This window comes from Harpia harpyja, chromosome Z (assembly GCF_026419915.1).
Source record: "Harpia harpyja isolate bHarHar1 chromosome Z, bHarHar1 primary haplotype, whole genome shotgun sequence".
NCBI classification, from domain to species: Eukaryota; Metazoa; Chordata; class Aves; order Accipitriformes; family Accipitridae; genus Harpia; species Harpia harpyja.
The window spans coordinates 93,636,626-93,656,588 of record NC_068969.1 but is presented as its reverse complement, the minus strand read 5'-3'; the positions used below and the strand labels follow the sequence as shown (position 1 = coordinate 93,656,588).

Sequence of the window (19,963 nt, the reverse complement as noted above, 5' to 3'; positions counted from 1 at the left end):
ACAAATGCTTTTGATCTCATGATATCATTCAATAAACATACATCTTCAGCCCTCAATTTAGCAAAGAACTTAAGCATCAGGTTAAGTTTTAGTTATGCTAGCGGTTTCAGTGAAATCAAATAATTTTTAGAGTCTCCAGCACTGTTCAGATGTCTAGACTTAAGTACATAATTAAATGCTTTTCTAAACTGAAGAAGCAGTGGGATATATATAACCAAAAATACGGCACAGACCTCCAATTTTATTCAAATTCACGTAATGCAGTTCTATAGGAATCTTACAAGATAATCAGACTTTTAGTAAATGGCAAATACTTGCATCATTAAACACAGAATGGTTTGGGTTGACAAGGATCTTAAAGATCATCTAGTTCCAACCCCCCTGCCATGGGCAGGCACACCTTCCACTAGACCAGGTTGCTCAAAGCCCCATCCAACCTGGCCTTGAACACTTCCAGGGATGGCGCATCCACAACCTCTCTTGGCAACCTGTCCCAGTGCCTCACCACCCTCACAGTGAAGAACTTCTTCCTGACATCTAATCTAAATCTACCCTCTTCCAGTTTGAAGCCATTACCCCTTGTCCTATCACTACATGCCCTTGTAAAAAGTCTCTCTCCAGCTTTCTTGTAGGCCCCCTTTAGGTAGTAGAATCACTATACACTTTTTCCTAGAACTACAGAGCAATAGTGACAACTTTTTGCTTCAATTACATTAACAGCAGAATTGTTTGCAACAGGATGAACTAGTTAGAGAGAAACAGATTAATATGTTCACATTTACTGTTTTTCAGCCAGAGCGGTGTTCTAATTGGAATGATGGAACAGGCCTTGGAACAATGCAAGGAATCTGTTCATCTCCTGTTGCCCTTTCCATCAATTCTTCAACAAAAACCATAAAGCAAGAAAAAAGAACACAAAATGAAGGATTCTATAAATGTCTGTGAGAAGCTAATGAAATTCAAATGATTTTTCTAATTTATGCAATTTTCTGTCTCAATCTTACCCTTTCATTAACAACTTGACCTGTCAACACTCCTGTTTCATGTAAGTAACAAACAAGTACCGTAATTAAATGTAGGAGATAGAAGACACAACAAAATAATCCATAAGTACTTCATAAAACATTTGTAACCTTGCATTCTCCATTGATACAGATATCCAGTGAATCAGCATTGCACTGAGTCCCATCTATTACTGCAGGAGCACGTTCAGTGTAAAAATTATAACCTTCAGCCAAGCAGTTCAATGCACATGGTTTAACCCCACCTGGACAACAAAAACAAATGAAAATAAAAAAAAAACAACAGAAATCTTGAAAAGTTAACAATTAGTTAAAAAATATATATGCATAAACTGATCTGAAATTTATAATCTTATCTCATACCTGACACATACAATGTATACACTTTATTTAACTTCCCTTTATTGATTTCTCTACTTGACTCTTCTTTCTTGCAAAAAAGATTTCGCATAGTAAGATATGGCAAGGTTGGCTGGCTCCATAACGACTCCATTATGTTAATACAACCCTAATGATTATTAAACAATTTAAAACAATAAGGACACCACTTCACCATTTGATAAACAAGAATAACGAATGTAGTGCTAGAATTATATCAGGGTAAATTTCAAAACAAAGATCACATTATTTCAGTTAGGAATTTAGTCCTATTGAATTACACTACAGCTTAGACCATGTGATCACAATGATCCTTTTTAGGCTTTTAATCTAAAAAACTAAGAGTAAAACCATTCAAGCAATAAAATACAAAAACACAAGGGGTAACATGGACTTATTCACTCAGGGTTTAGAACAGGACAAAACAACATAACAAAAGGGCAAACTACGAACTTTGAACAACTACAGAAACATAACTAAACTTGATTAAACTGTCTCAAAGAGAAAAAGAAATTACAAATCTCTTCCCTGCTGCAAAATACCCTTTTTTTGCACAGTGCGATTACTTATAATTCAATTATTGAAGTAGTCTTTAAAGACTCTTATAAATGTTTTTACTTCTTTCTCCTTTTCCTAATATCTGACCTTAAGAAAGCAAAACTTATTGTGAGATTTTTTTACACTGAACTCATCACTGTAGCATGAAAGGCACTTACAGATCAGCTATGGAATCTCCAATTCTGTTGCAACTGCAGGTGAAGAAGGGGTCCCTACGATGATGCTCACTCCCCTTCACAGTAAAACAAAACTCTACCAGAATAGAGATGGCTTTTCTGCAACATTTTCACTAACTGACAAAAGTGCAAGCTTAGCAAACTTAGCTCATTATATTTTAATCAAAACATTTATTTACAAACTTATGTAATTTTGAAGACTTCACATATGATAACATTTTTGCAAAGCTAACCATTACCTCCAGTGTAGGGTTTCCAGTTATAATACTTTCCCCGGAAAGGCATATTGTCAAAATCCGCACATTGCTTTTCTCGAAAATCACGGGCCCCTGAAGGACATGGCTAAAATAATAAAGCCAAAAAAAGGTTAATTTCTTCCAAATATCAACATAAAAAGAAATGCTTATATTGCAAACATAATCATGCAAGAGACCAGGAGGTGGTTCCCTGCTTTATCTTGCAGCTCTGATTCTGAAACTTGCTTCATTGCTTTACAGTTGAAGTGTCTATTTTGCAACATTAGGCTGGCATGAAGTAACTGAAGTAATTTCAACAAAGGTGTTACATAACAGTTGCCATAAAACTTGACAATCAGAATCATGTCAAACTATGCTTCATAATCAATCCATCAGCTACCTCCTTATAAACACACATTAAAAACAGCTGAAAAAACTAAAACAAAAACATTTTGGTAAGAGCTGTAGGGTCAGTTATACTGTGCTAAGCAGCTGTACTGAGACATGTTATTAAGACATCAAGAAAAAAATTATAACACTTTTCTAGAGCTGTGTCACCTCTGCTTACTTGTAGCCTTGACAAAAGCATTGTGTTAAAGCTGCAAATGAGAATAGTTACCATGTTTAGATTGATATTTACCAGTCTCCAAGCATGCAGAAATAAAAACTGCTTTGATTTAAATCTGCCTTACCAATTACGAAACTGTAAAGTATGGTTTTTACTTGGAATAAGGGTAGATGTAAGTGAAACCCATCTCAGAAAGAATTATAGGAGAAACATAATTCTTTGCTATTTCTTACTCTTTTCATCAGCAGGTTCAAAATAATAATGACAACTGATCTTGAATACACCCAGAATTTAGATAGCACATTAAACATTGTTATCAATGTTTAAGTACCTGCTGAAATGGCAAGCTTCATCAGACAAAGTATTTGAAATACAGATTAAAATCATTTTCAGACTGAAAGAGAAAAGAATTTGCTTGACAGAAATCAGAGTTGTTAATAACTATTACTATTTTATAAGCAACAGAAGAGTCAATCTTATGGCAGTTTTACTTGTCTTCCTACGTATCTAAGCCAGTTAGCACAGTTCAGGAACCTGAAATGCATTCAAGTGAAAAGGTCTCTATAAACATCGACGATAAAAATTTACTGCACAATGCAAATATTAACTTAATAATTATGATTCTCAGTATACATTAATCAAGCTCTTATAACAGCCAGCTCATTGCAACATGATTCATTTTTCTCCAATTTTGAACCTGTTGTGATATAAGTTAAAATAGTGGACATTAGACAGTATTTACATTTTAAATTTTAAATTTTCTCTATAAATGACTCTATTAGCTCCTAAATAAAAATATTTTTTTTAATATAATGCATTTACTGGTGAAAAAAAACCAGTGTAACTACTTTCATTCAATAATCCTTCAGATTATAACAGTGAGAATAAAAAATAACTATGTAAATAAAATAACAGTAATTTTTAAAACTTTTTTTAATAGTACCACAAATTAAGTTTGCCTCTTTGCATCATATTCTCCAAGCAGTAGAAGGACTAGTCTTCACACCAGCACTAGCCCAGTTTAACATCTTTGTAGGAGGCATGGACAGTGGGATTGAGTGCACCCTCAGCAAGTTTGCTGACGACACCAAGATGTGTGGTGCGGTCGACACGCTGGAGGGAAGGGATGCCATCCAGAGAGACCTTGACAGGCTTGAGAGGTGGGCCTGTGTGAACGTCACAAAGTTCAACAAGGCCAAGCGCAAGGTCCTGCACATGGGTTGGGGCAATCCCAAGCACAAATACAGGCTGGGCAGAGAATGGATTGAGAGCAGCCCTGCAGAAAAGGACTTGGGGGTGTTGGTTGACGAGAAGCTCAACATCACCCGGCGATGTGCACTAGCAGCCCAGAAAGCCAATTGCATTCTGGGCTGCATCAAAAGAAGTCTGACCAGCAGGTCGAGAGAGGTGATTCTGCCCCTCTACTCCACCCTTGTGAGACCCCACCTGGAGTACTGCATTCAGCTCTGGGGCCCCCAAAGTAAGAAGGACACGGACCTGTTGAAGTGAGCCCAGAGGAGAGCCACGAAGATGATCAGGGGGCTGCAGCATCTCTCCTACAAAGACAAGCTGAGACAGTTGGGGTTGTTCAGCCTGGAGAAGAGAAGGCTCTGGGGGAACTTTACAGCAGCCTTCCAGTACCCTGAAGGGGCCTACAAGAAAGCTGGAGAGGGACTTTTTACAAGAGCAGGTAGTGATAGGACAAGGGGTAATAGCTTTAAACTGAAACAGGATAGATTTAGATTAGATGTAAGGAAAGCTGGAAAGGAGCTTTGCAGAAAAGGCCCTGGGGGCCTGGTGGACACCAAGTTGAACATCAGCCCGCAATGTCCTCTTGCGGCAAAGAAGGCTAATGGTATCCGGGGCTGCAAGAGGAGTCCAGGGAGGTGATCCTTTGCCTCTACTCAGCACTGGTGAGGTCACACCTACAGTACTGTGTTGAGTTCTGGGCTCCTCAGTACAAGAGAGATACTGCCATACTGGAGAGACTCCAATGAAGGGCCATGAAGGGTCTGGAGCATCTCTCACATGAGGAAAGGCTGAGAGAGCTGGGATTGTTCAGCCTGGAGAAGAGAAGGCTCAGGGAGGGATCTCATAAATATGCACAAATACTTGAAGGGAAGGTGTAAAGAGGATGAAGCCAGGCTCTTTCCAGTGGTGACCAGTGATGGGACCAAAGGCAATGGGAACACATGGAAACACAGGTTCCTGCTGAACATCACAAAACATTTTTTGTTACTGTGAGGGTGACCAACCACTTGTACAGGCTGCCCAAAGAGGTGGTGGAATCTCTCTCCTTGGAGATATTCAAAAGCCATGTGGTCATGGTCCTGGGCAATCTGTCTGAGGTTTGAGCAAGAGGGGCTGTACAAGGTGACATCCAGAGGTCCCCTTGTAAGCAAAGCAAAGTCTTTCTTTTACCCTATTAAATACTGATTCAGTTTTTGCCACAATTTAAACTGCTAAAATCACTGGTGTTATCTCTTTTATTCTGGAACAGACATCTGGCAGTCTGACAGAAAACCAGCTACACACAGGTATGCATAGCCTGCCATCTCCCTGGCTGGGAAAACCTGGGAGGAGCTAAAGGAACTGTGGGAGCAAAGCCCTTCATACAATGTTCCTGCTTTCCTGATTTTTCATCTGGTTTTGGTAGTCCTGAAGATTAAATTCTGGTTTCCTATACTGCAAGTACTGTTAAATTAATTTCACAAATGAATATACCGATGATAGCAAAGCTTTTATATAACCTAGTGTCTTTGGCTCTAAAAATGCAAAGCCATCAATCCATAGACAGATTTGGTGACCTTCGCAGTAAAATGAGCTTTCATTTTAGTGGCTAAATCCTCTCCGTGAATACTGACAAGTGCTAGCCCTCATCTCAGGATCTTGCTCTTTGTCCAAATCATTTGTTTGAATTCAGCTTTCATGTGGATTCAGTAAAGTTTTCAGGCAGTCCTTCTGCAGAATGCGGTTACCAAATCATAGCCTGAGACCTGCAATATCCTGTGATCTGAAGCACAAAATGCAACTTGTAAATTTTTTGTCATTGTTGCATAACTTTCCTATCCTTTTTAGTATCTCACCAATATCTGAGAGGAAGTAGAACTAAAGGCTATGACCTCAAGAAATGCATTCAAAATTTGGCTCGACAAACCTGATCGCCTTCTACAACAAAGTAACCTGCTTGGTTGATGTGGGTCGAGCAGTGGACATTGTCTACCTGGATTTCTCCAAGGCTTTCAATACCATTTCCCACAGCGTCCTCCTACAGAAACTGATGCTTTATGGTCTAGATAACTGGTCTGTGCAGTGGGTGGGGAACTGGCTGACAGGCCACACTCTGAGGGTGCTGGTAAAAATAGCTCCTTTTCAAACTGGCAGCCTGTCACAAGTGGTGTCTCCCAGGATCCGATATTGAGCCCAACACTGTTTAATATCTTCGTAAGTGATTGGATGAGGGGTTCAAGTGTACCCTGATGAAGTTTGCTGATGATACCAAACTGAGTGGGGAAGTGGACACTTTGGAAGGGAGAGCCACCCTGCAGGAAGACCTGGATAGGCTGAAAGGGTGGGCTAACAACGACCCTACAAAGCCCAACTAAGAAAAATGTAAGGTCTTGCACCTGGGAAAACAATCCAGGAGTGCAGCACAGGCTGGGATCTACCTGGCTGGGGAGCAGCTCTGTCAAAAGGGACCTGGTGGTCCTGGTGGACAACAAGATCAATATGAGTGAGCAGTGTGCTGCTGTGGCAAAGAAAGCCAACAGGATGCTGGGTTGCTTCAACAAGGGCATCACAGCAGAGCTGAAGAAGTCATTATCCCACTCTGCTCAGCGCTTGTCAGGCCAAATCTGGAATACTGTCTTCAGTTTTGGTCCCCGCTATACAAACAAGATGTGGACAGGCTGAGAAGGTCCAGAGAAGGGCCACAAAGATGATCAAAGGACTGGAAGCCGCCCTGTATGAGGAAAGGCTGAGAGAACCAGGTTTGTTCAGCCTTGAAAAAAGAAGGCTTAGGGGAGACCTTATCAGCATGTTCCAGTATTTAAAGGGTGGCTACAAAGAAGATGGAGACTCCCTTTTTACAAGGAGTCACATGGAAAAGACGAGGAGTAATGGGTACAAGTTACTCCTGGGGACATCCCGATTGGACACAAGAGGAAAATTTTTCACAATGAAAACAATCAGCCATTGGAATAACATCCCCAGGGAAGTGGTGGATTCCCCAACATTGGACACTTTTAAGATTCAGCTCGACAAGGTGCTGGGCCATCTTGTCTAGACCGTGCTTTTGCCAAGAAACGTGGGAACAGATGATCCTTGAGATTCCTTCCAACCAGGTATTCTATGATTCTATGAAAATGATAGGTATAGAAATGGAAAAACATTACTGTAAGGTAAGCTACAATATGCATTTACAAAATGTCAGCTCTTTGGCACTGTCTCTTTGTGTATGTAGTCTTTTCCCAAAGTAACTGCTTCTCCTTACTGGGTAAGATATTTCACTTTTTTCATGCAGCTACAGTACATGGATAACTCTTGTCAAGCAACAGGCTGCTTATGTTTCCAAATGTTCTTTTAGGAGACCGCAAATCATGAGGTAGGAATCTATCAAATGTATTAGAACTTAAAATCTGGTCTGAAGAAGACCCTGAGAAGAAGATGATGAAATAATTAAAATTTTGACTTAAAAAAAGCATTGACTTTAGTAAGAACATAAAAATTTTTAAGACTGAAGCAAAAATAAGGTGTCCAAAGAGTGTTAATGAATCATTGAACCAACACTGACAGACATCAAACATCTTATCTCACAGAACTCTGTTTATCTTGGAGCTTAAAGTTAGGCAGACTTCAGCAATTGAACTCATTGTGTTTCCTATTAACAAAGGGCTATACTACACCTCACAGCCTGAAGAGTGACAGTTGAAACTCAGGTACTGTTCTAAGACGTAGCTCCTCACATGAATGTATTTTAGAAAAAAATAGGCTTGAAAATATTAGAATTATGAAAGCAACAAACAATATCTGTGAATGTATACATAATGGAAGGAACCAACAAAAACCATTTGCCTACATTTCTATTAAGAGAAAAGACTGAAGAACAAGAATCTTTCAAAGGTATGTATACACACATTTTTATATAGGTAAACCATTCACAGAACTTGTAAGCAAAACATGTTTCCATCGTATATAAAAAATTAGGAGGCTTTTACAGTTTTAGTTGTGTATCAAATTAAGCTTCACATCCTATGCATATTTTAAAGCAGACAATGAGTTACTTCGAGTAGTTATGTACCTCGCAATTCTATTAGCATTTTGTATTTTTTTTAATTAAAAATACTTTTGTTGGAAAAATACATATATTTTTGTTAGAGATAGTGTGGTTGGTGGTAGAAAATCAGTTTCTGATGAGTGTGTTCTTTCTACCACCCTTTTGTTTCCAGAAGTCATTAGCTAATGTTCTTTTCTGCTGATCTCAATGTTTCCATTAGCAGATGCCTTTTGAATTAAGAAGTCATACATGGCTTTGGAAGTGTTTGATGAGAAATAAGCCTAGTAGGAGTGTGTGTGCTGTTTCCAAAGAATTAAATTGGTCACAAGAAAGGGCAACAGAACTAACTCATCTCTGAAAGAAAAATGAAGTCAAAATGAGGATTTTTTTGGTTTATGACTAGTAAGAGCTTTAGGGAGTGCTACATTGAAAATTACAGATGCACAATGAATGTTGACAGTGCAAAAAAGATGTACAAACAATACATTTTTTCATAAAAACAATGACAGATTTGCATGCTTTTAATGCTTACATTAATCGAACATACCATTCCATTAAAAATGTCAAGCACTAAGGACTATCATAAATCTTGAAACAAAATCTACTAGTCTCAGCAATTCTTAGTGATGTAGAACCCTATATTATTACTATAAAAGAAATAGACAACAATTGTCAAAACCATTAAGGCAGTAAGTTTAAATTTCTGCAAGTACCAATACATTTATACACTGGAAAACCATACCCCAAAAATACGCTTAAAAAATGATTCACAGTCAAACTGTAAGAATGGTATTTCCAAATTGCCTGGCCCAAGTCTGCAATTGTTCAAGATTTGTTTTTAAGACCTAGACAACAAAATGCAAAGTTTCCTTTTGAATATCTTTTTTAAATTATTGATTGAAACTTGAGTATAGGTAGGGGATGAACATTTTGGAATAGAGGACTATAATTTTAAAAGATTTTGATAAACTGGAGCAGTGGTTTGAAATAAAGCAATGGATGCAAATTACTACACTTGAATAGGAACAATCAACTGTGCGAGCACAAGCTGAGAAATGACTTCCCAAACAGCAGCTCTTAAGAAAGGGATTTGGGCATTACGGATCAACACAGACTAAATAAATATTGTCACTCCTGTAAGAAAAATGAACACAATACTGAAATGAAAATTAATCCTGTGCAGAGGTTTGGGCACCACACTTCAAGAAGATGTGCGCTACTGGGATCCCAAAGGCTATTAACACAGAGACTATCTAGTGTAAAGAAGACTAAGAGACATGATAGTAGTCTGCGAACACACGAAATGCTCCCACAGAGGGAATATTATCAGCTGTCTTCTCACTGGGGAAAGAGTAAGTAAGGGTCTTAAAGGATGGGAAAACATACACTGTACTTTATGAAAACTGTCCTGACTGTAAGGATATCGCAGAATCCTAGTATGTCCCAGACTGGAGGTATTTCAAAACAGGCCAGCTGCCTAACCATCAGTTAAAACCTGTTTAATGACAGTTGATTTTGCCTTTAAGCCAGGGAATAGACTGAATGGCCTCCTTGGATACCCTCTAGATGTTCCTTCTGTGACCCTATAAGCTTCCTCTCAGTCATGGAGAATAAGGGAAGCAAAACCAACTAAGAATATAACTGTCTGAAAAGTGTCTGACAATAAGAAATAAACTATGATAAGAATAAAACAAATCCTAGCAACATTTCAACAGTATCACTAGGTAGCTATGGTACAACTGTTAATAATAAAAAAGCATTAAAAAATTTCTATATATTTGTGAGGGAGCAGGATTACATAGTATGCAAACTTTCTTGTATACTAGTTCCTGTGGCAGATGCTAAATAATATCTATTGGAGATAAACATTTTAAGTAAGAATACCTGGACAATTACCTCACTGGAGTCCACAAAGAGTTAAGGGAGTAGGGCTCCAGTATGCCCATGTGAATTTTTTAACAAATCTTAGACTGTGTGTACAAACTGAAACAGTGCTAATGTAAAAAGGTCATTATTTGAAAAGGACAAACAGAACATTCTACGTTACAGTTTGCCTGACAGCCATCTCAAATAAACAGAAAAGTTGGCAGAGGCTTGACTGATAGAGGTTTAAAAGAAAGATAAATAATAATACAAATCAGTACTTTGTGTAAGAATAGGTTTTATCAACTAAAGCTTTTTACAATTCCTGGTTAAATTAAAAGGATAATAGAATATGCTTAGATATGATAAGGCATTTAACTTAGTCATACACAACATCCTGACTGAAATAAACAGAAATAAACCTGTACTAATTCAGTAAAGCATACATTAAATTTATTAAATATCGACTGGCAGATTTCAACAGACAGATTTCAATAAGGAATCATCACTTAGTTGGTGAATTCATAAGCGAATTTCCTATCAACTGTAATAATAAGAAACACACTCAGTGTTACTCAACATTTTCATCTGTGAATTGGAACTATGAAAAAATTTCTTACTCAGGAAGTCTTTCAATTACAAAAAGACCATCTGAGTGAAAACAAAGAGGAAGGAAGATTCATTATAGTGGATCATCTGATAAGCTGGATCCATGCAAATGAAAATTGCACAAAGGCAGCCAAACGCAAAGATACACATCTACAGAAAAAAATAAGACAGTCAAAGTTTCAGAATGGTGCACTGTAATTTGGAAGGATGTATGACTGGAAAACTTTTACAGCTCCTACTGGACAAGCAGCTCAGCTTCAGTTTCTCTTACAACACTGTGGCCAAAAGGCCTAACACACTTCTTAGCTGTGTGAACAGAGCAGCTGTGATTAGCAGTAGGAAAGTTAATTTTTAATTTGGAAATTTGTAAAACTGTGTAATAATGAGAATAACCTCCACAGAGAAGTTTGCAGAACTATTACGTATGTTAGTTAGTAATGATTGTAAAAATAATTTTTTTTCAAGGAATCAGCATATTAACTATTTTTTCCTGAAATGTATCAAAAGATAAACAGGTGAAACAACACCTTTAGGTACAGACTCTCCCACTGCTATGAACTTTCTTGATGAAGAAGAAAATTAAGATGGATCTGAAGCTAAAATAATATGAAAGCCTGTTTACGTTTGTAGTGCTACTGACTTGGAAACTTACTAGTGAAATTCTTTATTAGTGTGTAATTTTTTCTGGTTCAATTTTTAACTTACTTGAATTTGTAATTTAGGTTCATAATTTGATTTTATACATTTATAGTCTGCCCCATCCCCTCAGTGGTAGTTCATGATGAGCTCAGCTCTAAAATAAAACTGCATGATCATTCTGGTAATACAAGAACCAGCAGATACCTGATGGCAAAACAGCAGGTTTAGAACACACGAAAAGAAATAAATTTTCGCAGATTGTGTAAGAGGATTGTGTAACACATTAGCACTGGAAGTTATACAGGTATAAAAAGAATAAGAGGGTTTAGAAGTCTGTTCATGGAGGATGCTTCCATTTGTGGCAGTTAATGTGTACAGATACAATGTGGAGCTCAGGACATCTTTAGACACCCAGCTTCTGGAAACTCAAGATGGTATATCCACAGTAAGTCATGCCTTGGCTGCCAAAACTTTATAATTTTTCCCTAAACACCTGCTATTGCCCACTGCTGGGAGACAAGACACTGGTCTAGACAGATCTTTGCTCTGATATGGAATGCTCCTTGTTCACCTTTAACATGGATACTCAAGTCAAACTCACTCCAGGCCTTAATGCGAAGGCACCAGCTAGATATCACATTTGAGATAGGGATCCTAACATTTAGCAGAACATGTAGGATGCCTGCAATATAGAAGTGCCCTACAGGACTGTTTGCCAATTCACAGTTTTTCTGAACTGGGAAAAAACGCATCCATTGCTGCTAAAATGTAAAACAGACAAGTTGATTATACTTCTACAGTAGAACAGAATTTACTTACATCAGTATTACAGGAGCGATACCGCTTCCTTTCTCCAAGACAATATTTGCCTCCGCCTGAAGGCCTGGAAAAACATGTTTTATGTGTTAGTATATGTATTAGTACAAGCACAAGTTCATGAGACATACTAATGCATTATTAGTATAAATACAAGTCCAAGAGATACATATTATATAAATAAAAATAAACATACATGGAGGTTTTAAGGTGAGATTTTAAAATATTTTATTTAATAAGAATTGTAGCATTGACTTGAATTGGAGCAGATAGAAAACAATACTGGGTACTTGAAAATCATCACTCTTACAGTATTCATCTAGTTTGCATAGATCCCAAGCCATGCAGTTTAACTGCATTTTGAACATACCGAAAAGGCATTGGTTTTAATTATTTCCTTGCTTTGTAAAACTAGAATGAGAAATGCATAAACAACCTACGTGATACTTTTTTTCCTTTTTAATCTTCTCATATTACACTTGAAAACACAAAAAAATTAAGAAACACTGCCTGCTAAATACTGGAGCCAGCAAAGACTGCATTTTCTAGTTCAGGAATCTGATTCTGATTTGAATTAAGCAGTATTAAATCTGAGGAAACTCCAGAGTAAGCAGGTTTCAATAAGTGTGAATAAGACATTGGCTCTTGAATTCCAAAACTTTTCAAGAACCTTATCAATCTTCCACAGAGGTCAAATAATGAATTAACATTGGCTTAAATTGAAGATTAATCACACATCAGCTCTTTGGCTCATAACTTGAAAGCAGAAAGGAAAAACACTTGGTGTTTGTTTTATAATAAAGAAATAAAAGAATTTCCAATTAACTAAAAAGAAAATAAATACTATTTTTCACATCACAGATATTTAAACCAGGCAACACTATTCTTGAACCAAAAGTAATTTTTTTCCTAATGCAGACATACCTCCCCCACAAATGCATTTGCTTGCTATACTGTTAAACATTAAAAATTTAATCACCTTTCAACATACCAACCCATACACATGGTGACAAGAGTAGTTAAAAAATCTTAGGAGATTACTCATGCTCCAAACAAACAATTCACTAGCATTTTTACATACTGTTGTGAAAAAAAAAATTAATTAAATTTATTATTCTCTCAGTAATGTAGTCTGACATGTTATTGATGCAAATGGATAATTTTTGCTTTTGAATCCATTCACTAAGTAGTGCTATTTACCAGATTCGATAGTTATTGCTAATGATAGGAGGTGAACAGACCACCTTAAGCAGCAGTAATGTGACATTATGGTGTCTGTCTTGCAGAGCGCAGTGGAAAGCTGATATACAGCCTGGCTTGCAAAACATGGGTACAAGCAACAAAGAACCTAGGCGTACAGAGAGAAGAAGATAAGAAAGGAGTGACAAAAGCCACAGAACGGATTTTCATGAAAGAACCACAAAAGCTTAATGTTTTCAAGAAAAAGTGGTCTTAAAAACTAATAATGGTGACGGAAATAGCAATTACGGGACATGACAAGAACAAGTATGGAGTAATAAAACTATCCTTCTGCAAAGACCTATAGCTGTGATGAGGGAACCAGAATAGGGCAAGCAGCGACAGAAAAAAGCAGTGATTCATTCAGCAAAGAACAGCAATGGAAATAAGTAAGCATTCCTCATCTGAGAAGCACTAGTGACAGAGAGAAGAGCACTTACCTGACAGACCTTCTCTGGAACAGTGTTCAGGACATTGGGAAAGCAGACAGATGACAGAACCAGTACAGATACACACAACAGATCTAGCTGTAGTGGAGAAGCTGGCCCCTCATGAGAGAGAGTAGATGGACCAATAGGGAGTAGTGGCAAGGACAGAAGTTGCTGAATGGTTTTAAGAGTCAGTGGGAAGTCGCAACTAAGTGTTGGACATGACAGCATATAAATGTATTGTATGCAACATAATATTACTAACTATGGTTTATATGTAAGCAGTTGTATGCAAAAGCTTGGAAATACTGTGTTGTTTTTTTAATAAGTGACTGGCAAAAGTTATTTTACATACTAGACAAACATTAGAGGTAATATGTCTTAAGAAAGAAATCTGTCTAAGGCATGATTTAAATATATTTTGCATGAACAGCAAGTTGCAGAAAGAAAACCATTCTGGTTACTACTAAATATAAATCCAGCTATATTTACAGTACATAAGATACATCAAAAATGTTATAAGCATGTCTAGTGAACTTCTCCTGTTTAAGTGTTTCTGTCTGCTATTTTGAAGACAAATGTTGGCGAACTAGCAAAACATTTTTACAGTTAACATGTGAAACCACAGTTTTGAATGATTTCCAAATGTGTCTTTTTGTTGGCTCCGGCTTACTTTAGCTACTTACGCTGGACTGTCACAGTGTCTTATAGATGAGGAGACTCCTCCCCCGCAGGTCCTGCTGCACTCTCCCCATATTGACCATGGACCCCAACCCCCATCTATGCTCTGGGGCCAAGTGCCAAAAGGTACGCACTCTCCCTGATAACACCACTGAAAGATTTCACAAAAAAACACAAAATTAGCTTCCAGGCTGACAAGAGTTATCAGGACAGAAAAATATAAGGGTTAGGCAATGACCAATTATAGGCATTAGCATTCTCTGTATAGATAACAAGACTAATATTTTACTCTTTCTAGCCATGTTTAGACATTGGCGAGGGTGTGTGTGATTTGTTAATTGTCTTCACTAAGTCCTGAATTATATAGGTCTCTAACACACACCAGAAGTTAAAACAAGCTTAAAATAAAGGTTTGCTTTTTTCTTCATACATCCTCCTTAATGTTTCACATTAAAGGAACTGCAAGTTGCTTACATTCTTTTAAACACTGAGACTAATTTCTAAGATTAGTTTAGTAAAACACCCTCCACTTAGCATTCATGTAGGGGCCTCATTACACAAAATGAAAAATTCCCCCAATGGTATTTTTAGGAAAGTATGCCCTTACATTTTAAAAAAGAAAATCTGGATGAGGTCACAATGGAAGAAGAATTTGTTGTAGTACTTGATTTATACTAATTCTACAGACATAATAGAAGTTGTGCCAAAGCATTAGACATGGTACAGAAAAGCATTATATAATAGTGGCTGGCCACTTGTTCAGGGACAGAATGAACCTGCATACTTCACTCATGCAAACACTTAAACTTTACCATATTGTTACTTACATTGGACATACAAAATGACAGACAATTTGCACAAATGGCTAATTGTTAAAATACGTTTATCATTTCCTTAGTCAGAAACCTTTTTAAAACCATTCAGAAATAATCCTGGAGCCCATAGTTTGATCCACATTCTGGTGTCTACTGCATCACTGAGAATCTGAAGTAGCTCAGTTTAGATAACCCTTTCCCACCGCTATAGGCTTAGGTGACAGAGTAGAGCACAGCCCCAGGTCTACTGTGACCTGAATCTGCACATTTCACTTCCAAAAGGTGGGCATCTGCTGTTTTAACTCCCTTGAATTCCCGTAACACACACAGTATTGAGCCTCTCCAAAAAGAAACCCAGACAACTTCTGTGTCCAAAATCAGCCATATGAATTTGACAAAAAGCACTGAGACACGCACAGAAGACGTGGACAGATAGACATACCCCTGTCTACCAATAAGCACTACTGGAAGACTCAGTGTTGACTTTATACTAATAGGTACAGCAAAGCCAAGTTTTCTCTTCTCCTGAGTCCTAAGGCTCACCTACAGGCTCAGTCCCAGCAATGTGGGACATAAATAAACAAGTAAAGACAACCATTCACAATGACCTGAATTACTCGAGATTTTTCTCGAAGCAACTGTAAAGAGAATTTAACCTTCAATCATTACTCAGAAAAAAAAAAAAATTAATAGGACTTTGATATGAACGAGGATTGTAGAGAGTGTTAGTTAAAGAAAATGAATAAAAATCCTTATTTTTTCATTAGAAATTTCATTTCGAATAAAAGGTACTTCTAGACTGTCAAACATGTCAGAGTCTAAGTATGTAGCTCTCAAGACTGTACATTAAAATGATACAGTAATATTAAAATGTGTAGCTTATCATCAGCAAATGCACCTACATACAAGATAGTTTTGCATATGAACACATGCTAGCATTTAATATAATGTTTCCTTATTATAATATTTCCTTGTTATTTCCACATTAATAAGTGAAACCTGTAGCATTCTTTTTCTAGCCACATTCATTCTTGTTTCTCCTCATGTTTTATCCTCCATGACCTCTTTTCTCTGTATGCACTGTACCTGTTTCAAAACACAGCTATTACAATCCAGCACATTTCTGTTTATAAGCCTCATCCTCTATCAGTTAGAGAGACAAAAACCAAGCATTAATGTGTCTACAGAAAAGATAAGACAGAGTATTTTACATATCAAGTTCAAAACGCATTGCCTTTTCTACCATGTCTGGCCAGGACATAGCAGCCCGTACGGTGCTGCGTTTTAGGTTTGTGACCAGCGTGGATAACGCACTGATGTTTTAGCTATTGCTGAACACTGCTTGCACACCACCAAGGCTTTCTCAGCTTCTCAACCTGCCACCCAAGTGAGCAGGCTGGGGGGAGGCAAGACGTTGGGAGGGGACACAGCAGGGACACCTGACCCAAATTGACCACGGGGATATTCCATACCCTATAACATCATACTCAGCAGTAAAACTGGGGGTAGGGGTGTTTCCAAAGTGGCCACTGCTCAGAGACTGGCTGGGCAACAGTCTGCTGGTGGAAGGTAGTGAGTGATTGCCTTTGATGTCTTGTTCGCTTTTTCTTTCTTTTCCTTTCACTTACTAAACTGTCTATCTCCGTCCATGAGTTTTTCCCACTTTTGCCCTTCTGATTCTCTCCCCCATGCCTGGGGGGTAATGACCAAGGGACTGGGTGAGGGCCTAGCTACTGGATGGGGTCAACCCACCACACTCTTCTTCAGAAAAAAACCCAAAGACACCAGGTCTCATGGAGTTGTACTGAGGAAAGGAGGGTTTATCCTTCTTGGAGACTTCTAAATTTGCAAATCAGAGGTTTATGCCAATGAGCAGGCATCCATCAGAGGAACGTACCCTTCGTATGAAGCTTCTCTTAAATCCAGACTACCACTGAATGTCTGCATAACACATAATGCAGTCCATATAGTGAACTCGCATTTTTAGCTAGCACAGATATATCCATATGGCACACTGTTTTGCAATGCCTCTAATGGTAAAATTATGATGGAGAATGAAGTATTTATGTAACACATGAGGGACTAAAATCTTCTGGTTATCGTCTCATTATAGTGATGAATCAAGTGATAATGATTTTATTAACTAAAGACAATAACCTTCTTGCAGCATTCTATTAAAGACGCCACACAAGTACATGAACAGTTAGCTAATGCTAGTCAAAAGCTAAAAATTAAAATGCTTCTAAGAGTAAAAATGTATGCTAACAATTTTATTAAAAATACATTATATATATTACAAACATGGCAAAATCAAAGTTAAGAAATGAAAGACACTCAAAGTTAAATGTGCAAGAATATCACATACGCAAAACAGAACATGCAAACCATCCTAACTCTATATTATTATCACCGTATACAACAGGCATGTGCATTTTACCTGCTCTATTTTTCCAAAGCTGTGTAAAATCCCTGTACTCTGTATTTTCCTCTGTCATTCAAACATTGCCTTCCACAATCTCATATTCCCCTGTAAAAACTCCTTAAATGCTGCATTTTCTCCTCTACTGAAGTTAAATCTGAGGACTTACTGCTCACTTCAGTGTCTTTTCTTAATTTTCTAGTGAAAATTTGTCTTTCACCAGAAGCCAGTGATGCACAGAATCCCTGTCAGAGTAATTAAAAATTACCAAAATCTTCATTATTTCTAAAGGGATTACAGAAATATGCTTCCTCCACAAATTATAGCAACCTCATCTGCTGTAATGAAGTAAGGACTATTGAGTAACCAGTATATGAATAAACAAGAGGAGATGACAGCTATTTTAAAAGAACAATCCTTCATGAAAGATTTAGAACTGAAATGTTAATTCTTCTCTAACATTGAATAACTAACTTGCAATTAGTTCCACTAGAAAGACAGTGGTGATGCATTAGAATATGTACAAAATGTGCAAAAAACCTCTGTGAATAATGTAAGCAGTCTGAAATTTTTCTTATAGACATCATTAACAATAAAATAAAACATGATATTGTGGCACATTTGAGATCACTTTTATATTAATATTAGCTGTTTAACAGAACTAAGATTTACAATAGTACTCTTTTAGAAAACTCACACAGCAAGTACTCTGATATTGAGGAAAATTGATTTAATATTTTGTAAGGGCAAAAAAAAAAGATTAATTCAATTTAAATTTGCCATCTCAATTTTAACAATGTATTTTCAGTCATTGCTTCTACAATTATTTTGCAAGAAAACTTAATGTCCAATAATAACTTAAATCATCACATAATCTAGCTATTTAAACTGTCCTTTCAGCACACTGTGTTTTCACTTTTTGCACATTTGCCCCTCATTTACATCCTTAGCATGAATCTAAACAAGGATGTTAGAAGAGGTTACGTTTTTTATTACTTTAAATTCAAAGACAAAATAAACATTCCTATCAGTTTTGTCTTGTTTTATATGCACCATTTCCTCATCAGAGCCTTTTAAAAAAATCTATCAATTAGTTTACCTTCACAAACACATCTCTGGGTACGCCAGAGAGAAACTTCATGTATATTTAAGATTATTATTACAAATTAGGAAAAAGTGTACCTTTTTGAACCCAGCCGATATGTAAAACCCTTCACCAAAGCATGAACATATTAAAGCTTCAAAACAGAACAGATGTACAAGTTCCATCAGTAGCAAGAAACCACTCTATTCTCTTTCCCTGTATGCAGAAAACAGCTGAGTAACTTTTATGGAAAACACTCTAAAAACCTTCAGGTTTAAGCAGATATCTACTGTGGAAAATTTCAACCCAAAGAGTTAAAAGTTTGGCAGGTTTATATAAGCAACTGAAAGAAGGTTTTATAATAGAGTGTTAGGCCATTTTAACTGTAGAAATCCCTCCCAACTCTGCCAATAAGATATTAATGTACATTGCATCAAATTTTGCTTTGAGTTAACAGTTACACCAAATTTACATCAGTGTAACTAAAAGCAGAAATTGACCCTCCAGATATGATGAAGTACTCTGAGATCTTGTTCGGCCTTTAGAGCAGAGAACGTCATTTATTATATATTTGGACAGAGCCCAGCAAAATAGGGCCTAATTTAGTTGTGGCCTTTAGGCATGACTGCAATATAAATGTTATGACAACAACAACAATAATAATAATAATAATTTTTGAAGTGTTGTAGAATTGTAACCTATTATTTACTCCTTAGTGTGTGGTAAAGAAAACTACATATTTGGAAAGAGCTCGTGTTTTCTGGTTTTTTGCTATCAGGAACTATTAATTTACAGGAACTTTTGAAGCTGCAGTTTATAGATACAATTCTCTGCTGTTAACAGGCATGAACAGTTTACCTTGTAAAACAGTACGGATTCTCTCATTTCCCTCTAAAATCCAATGATGGAACAAGATACTGATGACTGGAAAAAGATGTTTTGCAGAGAGCAAACTGTTTAAAGCCTCTGGCAAGTGGACACAGCAACAGTGTCTTAAAGCATCTCAACCTGTTCATTATAGTCTCATGGTTTAAAAAATATTAATTGAGGTAAATTGCTCCTTGTCATTGACAAGGAGTGGTTGTTCCAAAATAAACCTATACTGTTGATTTAAGAGTAGGGCTTCTAACATTTTCTATTACTCTAATAAAAGGTAA

At 37.1% G+C, this 19,963-nt stretch overlaps 1 protein-coding gene across 8 annotated transcripts in view; it reads right to left on the bottom strand.

Moving 5' to 3' along the window:
• ADAMTS6 (ADAM metallopeptidase with thrombospondin type 1 motif 6) overlaps positions 1-19,963 on the bottom strand; it is a 160,668-nt gene that overhangs the window by 41,172 nt on the left and 99,533 nt on the right. For 6 of the 8 annotated variants that reach the window (XM_052777737.1, XM_052777736.1, XM_052777735.1 and 3 more), the window contains 4 exons: positions 14,494-14,639; positions 12,144-12,207; positions 2,374-2,476; positions 1,134-1,267 (listed from right to left, as the gene is read on the bottom strand). In XM_052777737.1, coding sequence (XP_052633697.1) covers positions 1,134-1,267; positions 2,374-2,476; positions 12,144-12,207; positions 14,494-14,639 — 447 coding nt within the window. The remainder of the gene's footprint in view (positions 1-1,133; positions 1,268-2,373; positions 2,477-12,143; positions 12,208-14,493; positions 14,640-19,963) is intronic. The other 2 variants (XM_052777738.1, XM_052777739.1) reach the window with 1 other exon arrangement.